The sequence below is a fragment of the Ochotona curzoniae genome, unplaced genomic scaffold (genome assembly GCF_017591425.1).
Source record: "Ochotona curzoniae isolate NIBS_2020 unplaced genomic scaffold, NIBS_Ocur_1.0 contig_1071, whole genome shotgun sequence".
NCBI lineage: Eukaryota > Metazoa > Chordata > Mammalia > Lagomorpha > Ochotonidae > Ochotona > Ochotona curzoniae.
In genome coordinates, this window is record NW_024464939.1 from 5665106 (window position 1) to 5685295 (window position 20190).

The window sequence follows — 20190 nt, forward strand, 5'->3', positions numbered from 1 at the left end:
CCCAGGGTCCTGGCAGCTCCTTCATGCGTGCCACACTGGCCAGCAGGTTCTTGAGGACTTGGGTGTCGGTGCACGGCACCTGCAGCCTCCAAGGCTGCCCGTCCTCCCTGAGGTACTGGGCTACCTGCTCCATGGCAACCACGGTGCTTCAAGAGCGCGCCACAGAGCCTCAGAACAATTTTTAAATTTATTTGACTATCAATTGTTCAAGGATCCACTATTTGGCTGAATGATTAAGGATTATTTATTTATTCTTATTTTGCAGAGATGTCTCCATTTATTCTTTTTTTCAATAATAATCAAGTTGTATGTAAAATCCCTGTTTGTTCCACTTGATCGAAGTGAATCAGAAACACACTTGATACCCCACTTCCCTCAGGACTGCTTAGAACTTTACAACTACTGAACTGCGCACAGAGTTGCTTGTAGAAGAGTTGCTTCTTCGAGTGTAAGGAAGGGCGCTTACCTTTTGAACTCCGTGTTTAATAAACTCAACAGAACAGTGGCAACGGGAGGAATGCATCCCAGAGCATATTAGCATAAAGCAATTAGGCCATGATAATGAGGATTAGTCTCTTCTGTTATGGCAACACCTGCTTGTGAACTCTGAGACGAAGTCGCTTAGGAATCTTGCAGAGGTTTTACTTTGTAGTTTCTTGGGAATATTCTGGAGCTATCTACCTTTATCTCTTAGGAGCAAGTCTTTAATTCAACCTAGACTTTTAACATTTAATTTGTTGACAAGTAACTGTGTGTCCCTTTGAAAGGAAAAAAATAAATAAATAAATCCCTGTGGTCCATTCTCTGCTATGCAAACCTCTGACTCCCAGCACCTGCCTCCTGTTCCACAACTGCTAAGAGCTGTTTGATATGGTCAATTGATGATTCATCATTTTCGTTCAATATAATATATTTAATAATATCAGATTACCAAGATATAATAAATGCACTCAGTTGCTCTGGTTCAACCTTTTTTCATATCTTGAAGAATTTCCTTTCTTCGGTTTTCTCAACATGAGCCAATTATGGTGCATTGACCAATATTACAGGAACTACTGAAAATGAAGGCACTACAGAATGTCAACTGAAAAATAGAATTAAAGACGCTAGTTGCACAAGGACATTTAGGATGGCTAGCAGCATGCTGGATCCCGGATCAGAGTGCCTGAGTTCAATGCCTGGATTTTCCTTCAACTCCAGTTTCTGGCGGAGGGATACTAATGGAGGCAGCTTTGATGGCTCAAGTATTTACTTTCCTGCCATCTATTTGGGAGATACAAATCGAGCTCCTGTATCTTTACTGTGGTCTAACCCAGACTGCTGTTTAGGGCATTGCAGAAGTAAACAGGAGATTTCCATCTGCGGGGTATCTGTCTCTCTGCTTTTCAAATAAGAACATAATTTAAAGGAATGTTTATTTTTATATACAATCTTAAAGTCTATGCACAAGCTTTTTGAAAATGTGAATGCTCCATGAACTCCTTGAAGACTCCCAGAACAATGGAAGGCACGAAGAGGCCTTGAGGAGGATGAGGTGTTATTTTAAATAAATATTGCCCCCACATGTGTGCCTGTGAGAGAGCGGTCAGACTGGGTAGTAGGCAGTTAGGGTATTCTGGGTTCCTGAGTCATCATTTTTTCTCAGATATAAATGGTACTTTCTCCACCATGTCTTGGATTCCCCAGAGCACATTTCTCCCAAGAGACAAGTGCATATTTGACATATCAAGAATACGCTTCCCCAAGAGGCAAGGCTGCATTAAACGTATCAAATTCTACAAATAAATGCCAGCCCAATTCCATTTCCAGCCCATGCCAAGGGAGTAGCATCAGACTGGTCTTTTTATCATTACAAACTGAGGAAGTTCACCAGTAACACCTTTTGGGGCATTTTTGTCCCAATGCCAGGTACCATGGAAACCAGGAATTCTCCTTTGTTTATGGAGAAACCCCCTTGAGGAAAACTTTTAAAAAATAATTTGGGTTTTTTCTTTCTTTTCTCCTGCCCCTATGGCAGGAGGTTTGGGATTTTTTGTGTCTTTCCCCAGCCACGACGGCAGAGGCCTGGGGTGTTTTTCTGTCTCTCCTGTCACGGTGGCAGGAGGTATGAGTTCTTTTCTCTCTTGAAGCTCCCTCCTGTCACTAGGATGGGAGTTTCTCTTTTCAGCTTTGCTAATAAATTTTGCTTTAAAACTCAACTGTGTCCACATGGAAATTCTTCCCTGTGAGACAAGAATATTCTGGTTCGAAGACCCTACAATACCTGGATTGGGCCTTTACTAATTGTAAGATTTTAAGATTTATTTTATTTTATTTGGAAAGGCAGATTTACAGAGAGAAGGAGATATACAGAGAGAAGGGTCTTCCCTCTGCTGGTTCATTCCCTATGTGGCCATAGCAGTTGGACGTAAGCTACGCCAATCTGATGCCAGGAGCTCTAAGCTTCTTCCGGGTCTCCAACATGGGTGTGGGGGTCTAAGGCCTTGGGTCACCCATTTAACGAAAACTGCCCGGCCCTGTTGCAGCGCTGTAATAAGACAGGTGAGATGTATACTGTGATGAGAAACAGGTGAACCAATAAGGTTAATAATTTTAGAGAATAATTGTATAAAGATAGAAACAAAACATGATGCTTTGATAAAAATCAATTAAGAAGACAACTTTATATAGGGTGGTAATAAATTTGGTTGAAACACTGCCCTATGTGCTTTGGGTAAAAATAGTCCTATATGATAAAAATGTATACAGTTGTGATTGTAAATAAACATCATAGATCAATAATAAAAAGATGGTAGTTCTTCAGATGTGCTCTAATGATAGCCATTTTCCCATTCATTATATTCATTAAACGGTAGTTTCTGTTTTATGGAAACAGCCATAAAGCATTGCACACAAACTTTGCAATTTCCCCACCACTCTAAAATGAATATATACTATTAAAGATATGTTGATGATGCTGTGCTGTTCCTTTTTTGTTTAGAACTCCTGATTTACCGGAAGGGACTTCCTTTTATGTTTCCAACACTTAACTATATGTTCTAAAGTTTATATCAGCATGCCAGGACCCATGACTCTTATATACCAAAGAATACCCAAAAGCAAAGCTGCCTGGTGCCCATCAGTACACTTTTCATCTGCAGTGTCCCTAAATTCAGACTTGGTGGTGCAACTTTTACTGAATTGTTCTCTTGTTCATGACAAACATCACCAAGAGCTTTCTAAAACTGTGAAGATTCAAACAACCATCAGAATGGTGAAAAGGCCAAAAAGAGAATAATTCATCATGATTTATCCTTCACTTCTTCCTGAGTCCTTGCTGTACTTCAGGCAGTGCATGGTTCTGTCTGGTAATTATTCATTATGATTCATTATTTGTGATTTGAAATGTAGTATTTGTTAAAATTCATATTTGTGTTATTAACATTGTGCAATTATGAATTCTCAACTTTCACAATGATTTTACACGCCAAAATTAAATAGCTACCAAGTGATAATAACTTTTCTATATTCAGTTTTCATGTAAGTTGATCTAAAAAATAAGGATTTTTTAATTCTTGGTAGCCATGAAAGTTAAAACATAAATGGCACTGGTTAAAAAAAAAATTCTGACTATAGTAACTCTTCTGTGAATGACTCCATATGTTTATTTTCTGTCTTATTGGTAAAGTCAAGAGAAAGAGGAAGATTCAGAGATAATTCTCATGCCTTCGTTTCCTCCCCAAATGCTCACAGACCTAGAAACACAACGCAGGAATCCATGGAGTGGCCAAGAGCCACCTTGCTTGTTTCCCACGATCAGAGATCAGCATTAACAGGAGGCTGGAGTCAGTAGCCACAGACATGGAACCCAGGAACTCTAAGATAGAATGTTGGCATCTTAACTGACATTATACCCACCGGGCCAAATACTGCCACTATACATTTTAGTTATCAAACTATTTACATTTGTGAAGCAAATTGGTAAACGATAGATTCTTTTGAAAAAAAAAAAACAACACTGAAGGGTATGAACAAATTGTGAATTACAAAGTTATTTAAAGGTCACTGATTGATATTTCCCTTACTTCCTCTACTATAGTGATTTTTCTTTCAATTTTTTTTAATTACAAACACTATCAAAACTGATGAACCAATTGTTGTATTATTTCTCCCAGAATTACATCTGGTCAATTTTGATGGGTACTCAAAATCATTTCAGATGTTTGTGATTACCTTAGTGAAAACGTTTGTTCTGATGGCAGCTCTGAATCAATTTTCCATTAATGTTTAGCTATCTCAAGTCAGTGTGTCAGCTCTTCTGACACAATAGCCAGATACATTTTGTAGTTATAATCTTACTTGTCTTTCTCAGTGTTGAAAAATTATTGAAGCTAATTCAATGTAAATCGCTCTGCTTTTTCCTGTCAACACTACCTTATTCAATTGTTTCTACATACAATAAATCCAAATACTTTAGAATGACATTTAATTAATGAATTCAAAATTCACTTGCAATAATCCTGAATGTTGTATTCCTACCTCCTATATGGTATGTTCAAATAAACATGTATTACAAGTTTTACATATCACACGATTTGCTATTCCTTTTTTATTATATATTTTTAAATCATTGTTATTATTTTCCTTGATGTAGTTTTTTAAGTATAACAATCCTTTCTCCTTTCCCCTTTGTGCCTGCCCACTTTCCCCTCCAGGTTGTAACATGATTGAAAATAACAAATATATATGGTTATTACAAGGAAGATTAATAATTTATGTTAAGATGCATTTATTTGAAAGGCAGAGTTACAAAGAGAAGGAGAGATCGAGAAAGAGAGATTTTCATTGAGTGATTCACTCTCTAAAAACCTGCAACAGCCAGAGCTGACTGCGGACAATCCAGGCTCCAGGGGCTTCCTGTGTCAATCCATCATTAGATTCTGGTTTAACAGGCTTGGTTTCTATATGCTTATACTTCATAGTTGATTCAATGATCTTCAAACGCATAGCTATTCCATGTAGCTCATTAATATCAAGTTTCATATAATAGCTTTTTGCAAACCATCACTAATACAAAGCTGAATCACTTAATGAAGCTGATAAACGACATATGGTTGCATTGAAAAAGCGCATGGTTAGTGTTAACATTGGCATAAATGCTGCCACATGCATATAAAAATGAGTAAAATGTGGGTAAAGTCGATAATCGTATCAATCTTGGGTAGTATAAATCCCTCAAAGCCAATATCATAACCCTATGGTTTAGTATTTCCATGTATGAATTTTAAGAAGATTCAAACCTTTAGATCATAGCATTGTGTTACCTAATTTCAGTTGAGAGGCAAGGAAAAACTTTTTTTGGAAATGATATTTCAGCTTAGAACTAACGTATGATTCACGGTTCATCAAGTGAAGATTTTGAGAAAGGGAAAGAACATTCAAAGTAGAACAAGCTGCTTTCAGGAAAAGGAGGTGAAGAACTTTGTTTCCTGAAGAAGCCCAAAGGATGGTTCTGTCACTGGAGCACTGTGGCTGCCACTTGCTGAGTGAGAGCCAGAAGCCAAGGCCCAAGGGTGAATTCCAATTTGCAGCAGGAGCTCTTTCAGTTCTGCTGTTGTCCCAGTGCCGTAGAATGGCAGCTCAGACTTAGCTGATGGTAGTGCTGATGGAATGGAATACAAAGATTTGAGATGCTATTTGAGAAAAGAGGAACACTTGAGGAAGACAAGCTGGCTTATTAGCGGAGTGCCTGGACAACAACTGGTGATTTGCAATATTCAGGTTGAGATAGGTGAGAAATTCATAGACTTAAAACAAACGATTGATTAAATTAAAAGTGCCTTATATGTATTGCAGAAGAGATCAATAGAACGTGTTGTACCTACTTTTAAAAAAGATATCCTATAAATCTCAAGGTCTATAGTAAGATCAGTAATGTGATCATTTCATATTCAGCAACAAGAGGCACTTTTACCATGTAGGACTCAACAAACAATATGCTGCTTTAAGCCAGAATTTTAGAGGAGATAGAAGCAAAGGAAATTGATTTTCTCCTATATGTTTGTGTATCACAGTGTACATTGTGAGCTACTTGTGGACTTCTCCCTGTAAACGGAAGGGTCTCCGCTAGATATGGTTCATGGAAAGATGAGTTTGCATGCAAGGCTATCATAGTTGCATCTTCAGTGTGAGTGTTTAAGTAGAAAATCCCAGTGGAGCACTAATATTTCTAAGTTGATTTTGCAAATGTCTTTTGTGATGATGGTTGTTATATCTCATGCCACCTCTTTTTTTATGAGGGTTGAAGAAAAAAGAGGCCAGCAGCAACAGGAATATTTCAGTATAGAGCCTGTAGAGGTTCTTCATCTTCCCTTCACATCCAAGGCCAGTACCAAATTGACGTTATTCAGTAATGTGAAAGCAAATCCATTTTTCTTCCAGGAACCAAAGGCCTTTAAATAATCATACACTTCTAGAAGCCGGAATTTGTGTTAACTATCTGCCTATTCAAGTACAAATTTTGTACACTTGCTACCTCCGCAGTTTTGACCTTTTCAAAATAATTAAGTATTTTGACCATAGAAGGTAAATAAACCAAGATTTAATTTTAAATCTTTAGCTTCTAAAAGTTTCACTCACTATAACTTTTATCTTTTCTCCTAAGTGGTGTTCTGTTCCAGAGATGTTTTTGGAATATCTACAAAATGAAAAATCCTTTCTGGAAGTGAGAACTATAAGTGAAAAGAAGCAAACTACATGGTGATCATAGAGATTATTTTGTAGTAGAAAAATGATGAACAACAACAAGAAAATAAAATGGCTATGATAAAAAGCAGCGATAAGTGCCATGAATGGAAAACCAATCAGGAAAGGGAACTGATGGGTGGCAGCAGATGTGTTTCAATGGCCTGAGGGTTTGAACTGAAGTGGCCAGGGAAAGTTTCACCTATAAACGTCATTTACAATATTCTTTATTGATCATTTACAATCCCAATTCTGAATTAGCCATCCGTAATGACCATGCAATTGATTTTTTAAAAAGATTTATTTATTTATTGGAAAGTCAGATATACAGAGAGGAGGAGAGAGAGCGAGAAAGATCTTCCGTATGATGATTCACTCCCTAAGTGCAATGGCTGATGCTATGCCGATCCGAAGCCAGAACCGGCGTCCATATGGGATCCCGGGGCATTCAAGGCGAGGACTTTAGCCGCTAGGCCACGCTGCCAGGCCCACCATGCAATTGATTTTAACCTTTGTGACACAATGTTTTCTGCATAACTGAGGATTTATGTATAATCTGACCAGAGACTTTACCTGAATATTATTTTGTGATTCCGTCAATACTGCAGCCAACAGGAAATGATTGTGAATTCATCCTTGGTTCCACATCACCTTTTCAATCTGTGCAAATGGATTATGCTTACTTCGAGACAGAACTTTCATTAATTTTCAATAGTGGCAAGCTGATGGTGTAGCTCTATTTTCAGGCTGTACTGTTTCTGCTCCAAGGAGTCACTAGCTCCTATCTATATTCATGTCTTGTTTATTGCAACATGTTGTACTTCTTTGAGACGAGTTAAAATACAATCAAGGTTTTATCACCAAGTTCCTTCCAAGAATCCAGCTTAAAGTATGGTTCAGTTTTCTACAAATAATTGTTTTGGCTATCCTTTATAACTGCTAGATGATAGTAATTTTAGTTGGCTTTGGCACATGGTTTACAGCAGTTAAATAAACCTGTCTTTCTGGATGATTTGATAGTTTTAACAGTTAAAATCCTTTGTTGTGGTTAGAACAAAGGTTATTTTGTTTTCAATGAACAAAATATAATCTGCCTCATATTCCATTAACCATAAACCTTGTTCTTCATGTCTTCCTGTATTACTCTTATTTTTTTTATAACATAACTATACTTCATCTATTCTATGTGGCTCAAGATGTTTATTAATTTAGGCCACCTAGTAACAAGAAAAACATCAAAAAGGGTTAATAATGTAAGGAAATCTTGTGCTGACAGAGATGCATGGGGAAAACCATCGTACATCTAAAATCTGAGAAGGAAGCAGTGAACCCCAGGCAAAATTGAACAGAATGTTAAGCAGAGGAGTAGGGTTAACTTATAGCACTATAACAATAGCAGTAACAATCAGAAGCTGCCATTTCACTCCAAGAAAATCCTTTCTGTGTAATTCAGGATTCATGTTGTGTTTTGTGTATTGCCTTGTCATAAACTCAATGAATTTTAAGTATGTCAAATTTGACAATTATTAGTGGACAGAAATGTAACATTTTAAAATCAGAACCATTAAGTACTTCCCTTTCTCCTTTATTTGTAAATAAAGTAGGTAACTCAGAGGCCAACTCACGCAGAGTAACATAAAAGCCAATCAGTTAAAGGCTGCTAACAAAGCAGGCTTTTGATTGATTTAGATGAAAAACATATTTCTTATAGTATTAACTAAATCCAAAATGTTTCAGATGTGTGTGTGTGTGTGTGTGTGCATGCGTGTGTGTTTGTGTGTGTGTGAGAGAGAGTGAGAGAGAGACTGAGAGAGAAAAACACAGAGGGAGAGAATATGTCAATAACTGATGAATCCTAGACTCCTGGGAAAGCTAGCAATCATGCTAACCTATCCTTAGCAAAAGCATAGAAAAGTCCTATCATAAACCACTAATACCTAAATTTGAAGAAATAGATAACATTCAAGATAATGTTTATGTGTACAGAAATTTGAAACAAAGTGAAATAATGATGTACTGCAAGCCAATAAAAAATATTTTAATTATTCTTAGCAGATCCATTGTGATTTGTAGATGCTGTTCTCAGAATATAATATTCCTTCACTCTCTCTTTTCACCACCATCTTTCTCCATTTTCTTTTGTATTTTTTTTGAGAAAGAATATTCTAAATTTGCAGTAAATGGCTTACTACTTCATCAAATAACAAGTTTGACAATTTAAAACCCAAAAACAGTATTATAGTGGAAATATGGACCACAGATATAAACAATACTCATATTAAAATGTCCATCTCTCCAATATGCAGTAAATTTTAGGTAAATAGATCATTAAAACTCAATTGATGCGACAAGGGTCTAAAACACTGTTTAGAAAACTGAGCAATACTGATATCTAGAGGCATTTCTTCCATTTTGCTTGGTTTTTACACTTTAATTCCCACATGTAAGTGAAACCAGTTTGAAAATATGCATGCCTTTGTAATATTAAAAAAATATTGACTAGTTTCTTCAGTCCATTCCAAAGTTTGAAATGAAATAGGAAATTATAATTTAAGTTATGTCCTTTTTGTTTTCTTTGATATGTTCTACAACCTAATTATAAATACCTAATATGAGCCAAGCCACATACTTAGTAGAGGTGAGGGTACTTATAAAACAGAATAACTTGTGCTGGGATTGAATGAATTAAAGCATATTACAAGAGTGGATAAAAGAAACAAACCATCTCAAATCCATAATGATTATTTTTTCTGAGTATATCTCTAACATTTATTTACGTTTGACCAAACTGGGACAGATATTCACTGATAAGAGAGTGCACTGGTTAAAGTTACTGGGAACAAAAAGTCTAACACTGGTTTATAAAAAGATAGTCTCTCCATTTCAATCCCCCACATTTGGGCTATAGATTTCGCACATGTCTGGAAATGCTACCATGCATGTGTGGTCACAGCACTGCTCTCTTATTCAAGATGACTCGCATCCAAAATCTGGGAAGAAATTTTGTGTGCTACCTCTATCCGCCTAGGAGGTTGTGGATGTCAGGTAAAACGCAGAGAGCAGTGATGGTAGCGTTTGTCTTTAATCACACAACATAAATTATAGATTGAGGGGTTTACTCTGAATTCACAGTGGTTTAGCTATTTCTCTGTTTTGTTGCAACACAAAGATGACAAGATTAGCTTGGCTTAGAGAAAAATCAATAAATAAAACCAACCATGCTACAGTTAAATGCCAGGGAGGCCTACTTGTCTGCTGAGAGTTGCCGTTGCTTTCTTTGCAGGACCAGTGGTTTTGGCGAGTAAGAAACAACCGAGTAATGGATGGATATCCTATGCAAATTACTTACTTCTGGCGGGGCTTACCTCCTAGTATTGACGCAGTTTATGAAAACAGTGACGGGAATTTTGTCTTCTTTAAAGGTAAGGTTGTTCTCCATGCCTGGCAGTATTGTATTTCAAATGTTTTGCCCAAGTTCCTGTACCAGCTACGCACAGAGCAGGCATGAGTCAAAGCTCTCTAGTAGGCGGCTAATGAATTATGCAAAAACAACTTTATATGGGCTTTACATGGATATATAACTGAAATAGATATTTTTTTGATTTTAAAGTTTGTTTTCTCTTGCAGTATTCTCATGTATATTTTACTTTCTTAGAACTGTTAGATTTGACTTAAGAAAGAAAATAAATGAGTAGCCATACCTCCAGCAATCAAGGTATTTCAGTCCACTCGTTTGCATTTTACTGTCTTTGTTTTATTTCATGTGTTTCGTTTTCGTTCTTTCTAAAAAATTCTGTTGGTGCATTTTCAGCTGTAATCTCTGAAACTTCACTGAATTTGATGAGTCTCATGGTTTAGTAAATGAAGAAATTTCTGGCTGCTAAAAGCAGAAAACATGGAAGAATGGAAAAATTGTACTCACTTTTCAGTACTATGGAATTTGCTATCTGAAATGTATATGAGTGTGCAATTTCAGTAGTACACATACAACTAAATGTCTGGCACACGATACTGAGATGATGCACGAGCAGGAACTTAGCACACAGCCTGTTATTCCATCCTCAACATGGCTAACATTCCAAAGTGTGAACCTTTGATCTCTGTGGAGAACTCATGGCCAAGAGATGGATTAGACCGAAGGCCAGAGGGAGTTGCTAAGAGACCCTATTTGTGCTGAAGCTGCAGAAAGTTAAAGGAGAGAAATAATATGAAGGAGTGCATTATTCAAGGTCTCAATGAGCTCAGACAGTAATAGAACCTGAGGCTCGGGAAGGAAGATCTAAAAACCAGAAGCAATCTTTCTCACAATCAAACTGAAAACGAAATGTAGTAATAATGAGGGTAATAAGAACAGAGCATTTTCAAGACATTGGTGATATTTCAAGTGAGGTTCAAACTTCTCATAGGAAATGAAAATGGGTGCTTAGGAAGCTGTTTTACCTCATTAATGAAAAAAAGGCAGAATGTGACACGAGTTGTAAGAGCTGGGATCATATTGCCGAAATTGAACTGAACTGAATTGAAATTGAACTTACAGACTGAAATGGGAAGTGACTCAGTTCTGCTTGCCTCAGTTTTTCCGTCTGAAAACCCAGGTTTGTGTTACTCGCAGTTTCAGGATCATGGGGAGCACCGCATTTTACTCCTTCAAGTACAATTCGGGATCGTGGAGGCACTCAGCAATCACCAGCTCTTACTAGTAGGAATACTACTGATTGCTACTATTGCCCTTTCATTATTCTATAATGAGCATCTAAGCACACTGTATCTCCTTGGGCAAAGCAAGGATACCAGTTTAAAAGGTTGCAAATCTTAGGGGCCTAATAGTTGGAGAGAAATCCCCTTGCCCTCACCCTTCTCGTGTCCCAAGAGTAATAGAAGCTAAAAGAAGAGAAGCATAACCTCGGGGTAGCCTCCAGCTTGAGGGCTGTTTCCAGAGGACCAGTCTCATCACAGGATCAACAATAATGCTCTCAGACAAAACTGCCTGAGGAGAAAGTGCCACAGCCATAAATCAGTGTTCTGACAGCTCCTGGCTGCCTCAGGCCCTTTCACTTTTATTCACTTGGGCTTTCCTTGCTCACTTGTGGTTTGGTGCCCTGACTTTCTCCCTTACCTTCCAGCAGCCAGTGTAAAAGGCTTGTAGCCAGTGTCCCCTTCTTCCAAGCTGTATACATTTGAGATTACCTACAATCTCATCTTGTCTCACACACAAATGTGTCTTCAGGTCCTGAAACAGAACCGGATGCAGAGTATGTGCTCATCAATTTCCCTAAGCACTCTTTCACCCGATTCCTTAGGTTGCTGTGTTAACAGCAATAGTCACTGTGTCTCACTTATCAAGTATTCATCATTCCTGTTGCTCCGAGCAAGACCAGCCTCTTTCCTGGTCTCCACCTCATGTCTGGCAAGAAAGTCAAAAAGAGTTCCAGAATTGTGTGCTCCTGGGGGAAGCTGCTCTCTTTCATACATTCACAAACATGTACAGTCACAGTGGTTCATACTTGACGATGTGGCTTGATGATACTTATGCCCTCAAAATGCCCATTCTGAGACTGTCGGTGCCCTTTTGCACTTGGAGCCCTAAGACAACCTATAGCCCTTTTCTTCCAGACAGCTCCTCTTCTCATCTTAGTTTTCTGCATCCCATGTAACACACCAGACACTTATTTTTTGTTGCTTATCCACATCCTTGCTTCTAGAATGCAAGCTGTATAAAGGCAACAGAATCACACTGCTTTTTGTGTTGCCTTATATACTACTTTGCCCTGAATCTCTTAAACCAGTGCTTGACACAGTTTTCTGTAAAGACCAAGCTGTAATTATTTTAAGTTGTGCTGCATGCTTGGTTCCTATTTAATACTCAGTTTGTATACTTTTTAAAAATAACTGTTAATATAAGAAATGCTCTTAAATCAAGGACTACAGTAAAACAGGCTATTGATGATTAGTTTTTTTTCACTTACCTCTTAAATGGAGTCTAGAGTATAGTAATCACTCATGAGAGATTAAATAGATTAAAAATATAGTTGGGTTTGCCTTGCTATATGATTAGGTAAGGTTGCTGAGTGTCCAAGCAACACATTACACACTAACGAAGACCAAAGCAATTGAAAGCCTGTGATAGGCCATTTACAAATGGTATTCAAAAATATTAAATATCATGTCATCAAACTTTAGAAAAGTGTATGAGCTATACATTAAAAACTACACAATTTTGCTGCAGTAGGGTAAAGAAAGCTTAAATAACTAGACATACCATACATTCTTACAGAATCAGTCACAAAACTTAGATTTTATTCCCATCAAGATTCTGCAAGCTTCTTTTGAACAATAGGCCGATTCCCAAAATCATATCCAAAACTCTCACTGTAAATACAATCACTTTGAAAATATTGCTTGATTTCAAGCCTCATTTTAAATACAGTAACCAAAATATTGTTGCATTCACATAAGAATGGAAATGAACAGATCAGTGGAACAGAATAAATGTCCAAAAATAAATTGTGTGTGTGTATATATATATATATGTCTATGTGTATATTTGCATATGCACATAGAGAAAGAGAGAGGAGAGGTGGGGAAAGAAAGAGAAAGATAGAGAGATGCAAGTAACTTTTGATTTCAAAATTTTTCCACTAAAAGAACAGGAGAAATTTAGTAAAAAGACACTTGTATTCAAAATATGATACCAGAAACATCGATTGTCCATGTAAAATATATTCTAATCCAAGCCTTGGCTGATGTACAGAAATTAACTTAGCATGTTTCTAACCTAGTATCTGAGCTAAAACTGTAGCATTGCTGGGGAGAAATAGTTGGAGACAAAGGCTGCTTGCCTTCGCGTAAATAAAAGTTTATTTTACCAAATCACACTCCATTAACAAATGTTGTTAAATTAGATTTCATCAAAACAAACATTTCTTTTCAAAAACACTTTTATGAAAATATCATGACAAATCACATACTAGGACACTGTATTAGCAATCCTTTGAGAAAGTTTCAAAAATATCCTAGAAGATAATATATATTTCCATGGAGTTTAACTTGAAGTCCCCTCATACTTACTGTGAAATTGCTGTAACACATAGGCAATCTCAAAATGTAGTGGGAAAGAAGCAAAGGAAATTATTAATAATTATCAAATATTTGAACAAAATTAGACAAGTGGAGGCAGATGTTGCACAGTGAATTAAGCCACCACTTAGGATGACTATGTAACATCGGGGTACCACCTCGAGTCTCTGAAAATTTGTTTCTTCTACAGCACCTTGCTAGTTTGCCTGGGAAGACATTAAATGCTTATCTAAATCCTTCCATCCCTCCCACCTAAATGGAAGACCCACATAGAGTTGCTGACTCAAAAATGTGGCCTGGATCATTTCAATAGCGGAATAATGGGTAGAAGATATTTCTCTCTGGTTCTCATTCTCTGAAACTCTTCCTTTCAAATTAGTTAATCTTCTTAAAAATTAACCAAATATGAGAAACAAACACATAAAAATATTTAACATTGTAAGCCAATTGAAAAATATATATTAAAACCACAATCAATACCCACCATACATCTCTAAAAATTTAAGATGAGTCTTTGAGGTATTCACAAGATTCGGAAGGAACTGGAACTTGGATATATGGCTGATGTGAATATAAAATTGTATACTTTTTCCAAAATTCAATTTAGCAGTATGATTTTGAATTGTTTAATGTACAGACAGAAAGAGACAGACAGAAAGAGAAACATATTCTTTCCACTGGTTCACTCCCCAAATGATTTGTAAATAGCGGCGCTTGGTCAGGCCAAATCTAGGAGCCAGATCTCCCTCCTGATTAATAGGGGATAATGTGTCTCAGTTATCATCACCTTCCTCCTAGACACATTAACAGGAAGCTGGAATGAAAGCTGAGTGGCCATAACTCAAAAGAGGCACCTGTGGTACCCCAATATCCAATCCATGTCAATTTTTTGAAAAGTTATATGCATAAATATTAGGTAATATTCTAATATGCCAGTGGTCATATTCTTAAATATTTCACCCAAACAAATAAAAACATATGACTCAAAAAAGACTTCTACATTTATATTTAAAACAGTTTTACGTGTACTGATATAAAACTAGAAATAACTCAAATATTTTCAAGAGAAGCATATGGGTAAACCTGGTGACATATATATGCTGAGTAATATTCAGAAATAAAGAGGAATGTAATTAACATTACAACATGGGTGAAATTCATAATGTTTTTTCCTAAGGAGAAAGATTTCAAACTAAACAAAAGTACATACTGTATTATAATCTTTATATAAAGTTCTAGGGAATTAAAACTGATATATAATGACAGAGAGTGTGTCAGTGGTTGCCTGGGCACAAAGAGTTCTCTGAGATGAAACAGAAAGGGGCAAAAGCAGATTTCTCAGGATAAAAAGATGGTTATTGTTTTGACTTGGTCTCTACTATGGCAGGCACAAACATAATCAAATCTTAACCAATTTGATACTTTAGAAATAAAATCTTTATTGCATGAGAGCTATACCCAAATATTTTTTTGTGTGTTTCAAATTCTTTTATTTGTACAGGATTAATCAATTTAAAGCATTTTAAATTGCAAATTTAGGACCATAGTTACATTGTCATCAAAAACAAAAAAACAACAACAACTAGCTGCTGAGACGGGCACAGTGGCATAGAGAGTAACGTTGCATATGGGACCAACATCCCTTATGTGTGCTGGTTTGGATTCTGTCTCTTCTACTTTCCATCCAGCTTCTTGCTAATGCACATGAGAAAGCAGCAAAAGATCATTCAGGTCCTAGAGCTTCTGTACCCATGCAGGAGACCTGGAAAAGCTCCAACTCTTGGCTTCTTCCTTCGAACCATCCCTACTTCATCCATTGCAGCCATCTGTTGGAATTGAATGAGGGGATGGAAATTTCTCTCCTTCTGTCCTCTCCCTCTTATTCTGTAACTCCACCTTTCAAATAATTATTTCTACAATGGAAAGGTTGTAACATTGGTTTGGTAACATTTAAATAATTTACTTACTGTGATTTTATGTTGCTTTTATATATTTATGTTTGTACTCTTCATTATTATTCCAGCCTTAGTTTTATTCATTTTTTACTTATGCTTTACTATTTTATTACACTTTTTAATTACATGTTTGCTATAAGAAGAGAACACTTAAGTTTTTTATGAAAAAAAGCAATGTTCCAGAAAATACATACCTACTTAAGGGTGGTTTTTCTTCTCAAATATTTAGTCATGTGGAGGGTCTTTTTAGGATCTGTTTTTTGAAAGATTTGTTTATGTTTTTTAATTTTTTTACTTCTTTTTATTATTACTGCCATTTTATGATACAGTTCCATAGATTGTGGGATTTCTTTAATCCCCTCCACAATTCCCTCCCCTCTCAATGAGTTCCCTATATCATTACTATAGTATAGTTCTTCATACACACTCATATGTCTATCCTTGTGGGCATGGACAAGGGCAGAGAGTCCAGCATCCTATTGTCAAAATATAGTAAACAGTTTCAATGGGAGTCCATGTTTGTCTGGAAGTTAGGGATGCATACTGTATTGTATCCTCACATCTGGATATGATAATCTCTATTACACCGTTACCATACATTTCCTTAAATGAAAAGTCATAATACAAAATCAACAACAGGAAGGAAAAAAAAAGAAATTAACAACACCATGAAGTTAAATAACATTACTACTGAATGACTAATGTGTTGCTGAAGAAATGCAAAAGAAAATCAAGAACCTTCTTGAAGAAAATGATGTTACTGTATGATCTATGAGTCATTATAGAATTTAATGAGACAAAAGTGTTTTGAAGACATGAAACTAAAAAAAAAAATCAACATCCATGAGTTATAGTTTCTGCTGATTTTTTTTGGTGAAATATGTCTTCTGTAGACAACAAATAGATGGGTTTTGTTTTTAAATCCGGCCTACTAATCTATGATGTTTCACTGATGAGGTTAAGCCATTTACATTCAAGCTTATAAAAAATCAACTGGTATATAAAGGAATGGCAATTAAACTCACAAGCGATCTCTCACAGGAAACTCTACAGGGCAGAAAAGAATGGAGTGACATATTCCAGATTCTAAAAGAAAAAAAAAAAAAATGTCAGCCCAGGATAACACATTCAGCAAAACTTTCCTTTATCTTTGAAAATGAAATAAAATTTTTCCACAGTAAAGAAAAGTTAAAACAATATGCCTCTTCCAAATTTGCCTTGCAAAGAATACTTAAAGATGTTCTCTTGAGAGGGAAAAGGAATAGCGCCCACCAAAACCAAAGGCAAATGCGAAGAACATCCCAGTAAAATACCAATAGAAGACTAAATAAATGAACAACTCGTTGCTCAAATGACAGAAACAAATTACCACCTATTTGTATTAACCATGAATGTCAAAGGATCATTTAAAACCGCTACACCATGTTTCTCTTTGCCAGTTAAAAGGTTATGCAGTGTAACTGCTTTCATTTTAATGCAGAGGTAGCTGCCCAAAACACAGCTGTGTTTCTGAATGCCCACTGGCCTCCTCACTTGGCCTCTGTGACTATCGCTTGGCATTGTTTACAGTTGGACTGTCTGTGTAGACTTCCTTGGCCCCCTCCTTGACAACTGGCAGTAAACACTGTATAGTTCTCCTTTACCTAAGTCCAATAGATGGTTTCTATAGTCAAAGAGATCCAGAAATAGAAAATGTACTTCAAAGAAGTCAGACACTTCCTCCAGCGGTTGACTGTACTTACGATAGACATTCAGAGAGTCAGCTGTCTTACCATCATGCAGGTGGATCCAAAACTGAAGCTATGTTTCCTAAATGTAATCAAGCCAGATGTTTACATTTCCAATTATTAGCCATGCTCCAATTCAGATGATTATATGATCATAATTTCGATATATCTATGTTAAAATTTGAACTGGCAGAGTCTCATTCAGCAGTTGGGAATTATTCGAAAAATGAAACTATTACTGGTCAAAGTCAGTAAGTCAAGATCAGGTAGTCAAATTTGTCTCAAAAATCATTTTGTACTGTCATTTAATAACTTTAAGAAGTACTTATCGCTCTATTTGACAGTTTCATTTCCTGAAGTAAAAAATTACCTGTAGAATCAGAACTGAAATAAATGATGTAGAAAAGAAAAGGATAATAAAAATCCAGAAAACGAATGCATACAAAAGTAGTGAATCAAAGTGAAGAGATGTCTAAATATGTAGCACTGGAAAATTGCAAACAAAAGAGTCATTTCAAAAATGATGCATAGGGCTTACATGGTTACTTTATTTCAAACAAACACTCATAAACCAGCAATTTCTTTGGACAGCTTACAAACGATTGTTCTTGAGGGTTTAGGGAATATGAAAAAATCTCACTTGTGGCAAAAATAAATTGTTTTGTACATAGTACAGATAACCTATTTTTTCTTTTTAGTACAAATAGAGGAATGCAGTAATTACTCATTTCTCTATAGGAGCCAATGTGAAATTAACAACTAAGAGCTTACACCAGCTTAAAGAATTTATTGTCAGTGGCCATGGTGCATACAAAATCTAAACATGGAAGCTGTGTTATTTTCTTAAATTATGAATATTCAAGTGATTTGAATATTAATATTTTATTATATATTGAATGAATGCTATCATTATAGACTTTCAAAGAGCCCGTTATACTTGAAAGTCTCTATTAATAGCATTTCTCTGCTCAACAGAATTTTAAGACTGTGGTATGTTTTTACAATGGTTATTCAGACTGATATGTCACACTGAAGTATTTTCCCATCAATATTACTTGTGAAATTAAAATTTTTCTGCATTTTCAAAAACTTTAATTATATTTCCTTATTGACTATGCCAGTTTGAGTTTTCCAGGAAGCATGCATTGAGACAAAGTTACAGGGGCTAGAGATTTGTTGCTGTTGGAGGTAGAAAAGGCAGGATGGGCAGAGAGCTAAGGTCAGTGCTAATCATGGCGGAGACACAGGCAATGGTGAACTTTGCTGCTAGTAACAGGCCTTAACAGCCAGACTTTAGAGCCCCCTTTGGAGCATGCCCATTGTCCTACTGAAGCTTCATATCCAAAGGGACTGAGCTGATGCCAAGGGTTTCCAATGGAAGATCTAAACTGCATAACTCAGATACTATTTTGCAAAAGCATTTAGAATTCTCAATAGTCTAATGGCTAAGTCCTCACCTAATGTGAGTTGTGATCTCGAATTGGTACCAGTTTGTATTCTAGCTGCTCAGTGTCCCTTCCAGCTCCCTACTTGTGGCCTGGGAAAGCAGTGGAGGACAGCCCAAAGCCTTGGGACCTTGCAACCATGTGGGAGACCTGGAAGAAGCTCCTGGCTCCTAGGTTCAAGTTGGCTCAGTTCTGGCTGTTGTGGCCACTTGTGGGGTGAACCAACAAATGGAATATATTTTTCTCTCTCTGCTTCTCTTTGTAAATCTGATTTTCCAATAAAAGATATAGATATAAATATAGATATAGATATACATACAGATAGATATAGATATAGATATAGATATAGATATAGATATAGATAGATATAGATATAGATATAGATATAGATATAGATATAGATATAGATATAGATATAGATATGAGAATTTTCTGGTGACAGGCATCTAATACAGATATTAAAGCTGAAAACCACTCTGTATTAAATGTCTATGTTTGACTCTCCAGTTGACTCAGCCTCTTATCTTTAACGTAGTAGATGATCATTCAGGTACTTGCATCTCTCTCACGCATAGGAAAGGATCAAACAGAGTTAGAGGCTCATGGGTGCCATTGGCACAACCCTGGTTGTTTCAGGCATTTGGAGTATGAACCAATGTTTAACAAATCATCACCAATCCTTCTAAATAGATAGATAATAGATGATCTATACACAGACTTTTTTTAAAAAAAAAAAGCCTTGGGTTACTAGTAAATATGTAAAACTTGGGAAATAATAAATGCTGCTGACAAATTGTCACATCACCTCCAATGATAACATGTTATTCTTAAAGACAAGGAGCAGCAGCTAGTGGCTCTGCTTCAGTGGTCCCTATTGTCAAAGAGGGTACCAAATACAAATGTGTAAATACAGTTCTATGTAATCTGAGGAGAGAACACACACACACACACGTATTTACAAAAATGTATTAATTTTTTTTGAAAAACAGTTACAGAGAGACAATGAAAGATAGAAATCTTCCATCCACTGAATCACTCCAAAAATGTCTGCAAGACTGGGCTGGGGGAAGCCAGGAACTTCTCCAGCTCTCTCACGTGGTTGCAGACACCCAAGCACTCGGGCCAACCTCTACTTCTTACCCAGGCTATGAAAGGGAGTTGGACCGGAAGTGGAGCAACAGGGTTCAAGCTGACACCTATCAAGACCAGCATGGCATGAACTAGCTTGGAGAGGGGGCACCGTGCAAATAGAAACTAAGAAAA

At 36.5% G+C, this 20190-nt stretch overlaps 1 protein-coding gene across 1 annotated transcript in view; it reads left to right on the top strand.

Moving 5' to 3' along the window:
* The window catches only part of MMP16 (matrix metallopeptidase 16), a 265162-nt gene that overhangs the window by 211075 nt on the left and 33897 nt on the right, over positions 1 to 20190 (top strand). Inside the window, exon 7 of the mRNA XM_040995311.1 lies at positions 10007 to 10145. Within this exon, the coding sequence (XP_040851245.1) occupies positions 10007 to 10145 (139 nt within the window). The remainder of the gene's footprint in view (positions 1 to 10006; positions 10146 to 20190) is intronic.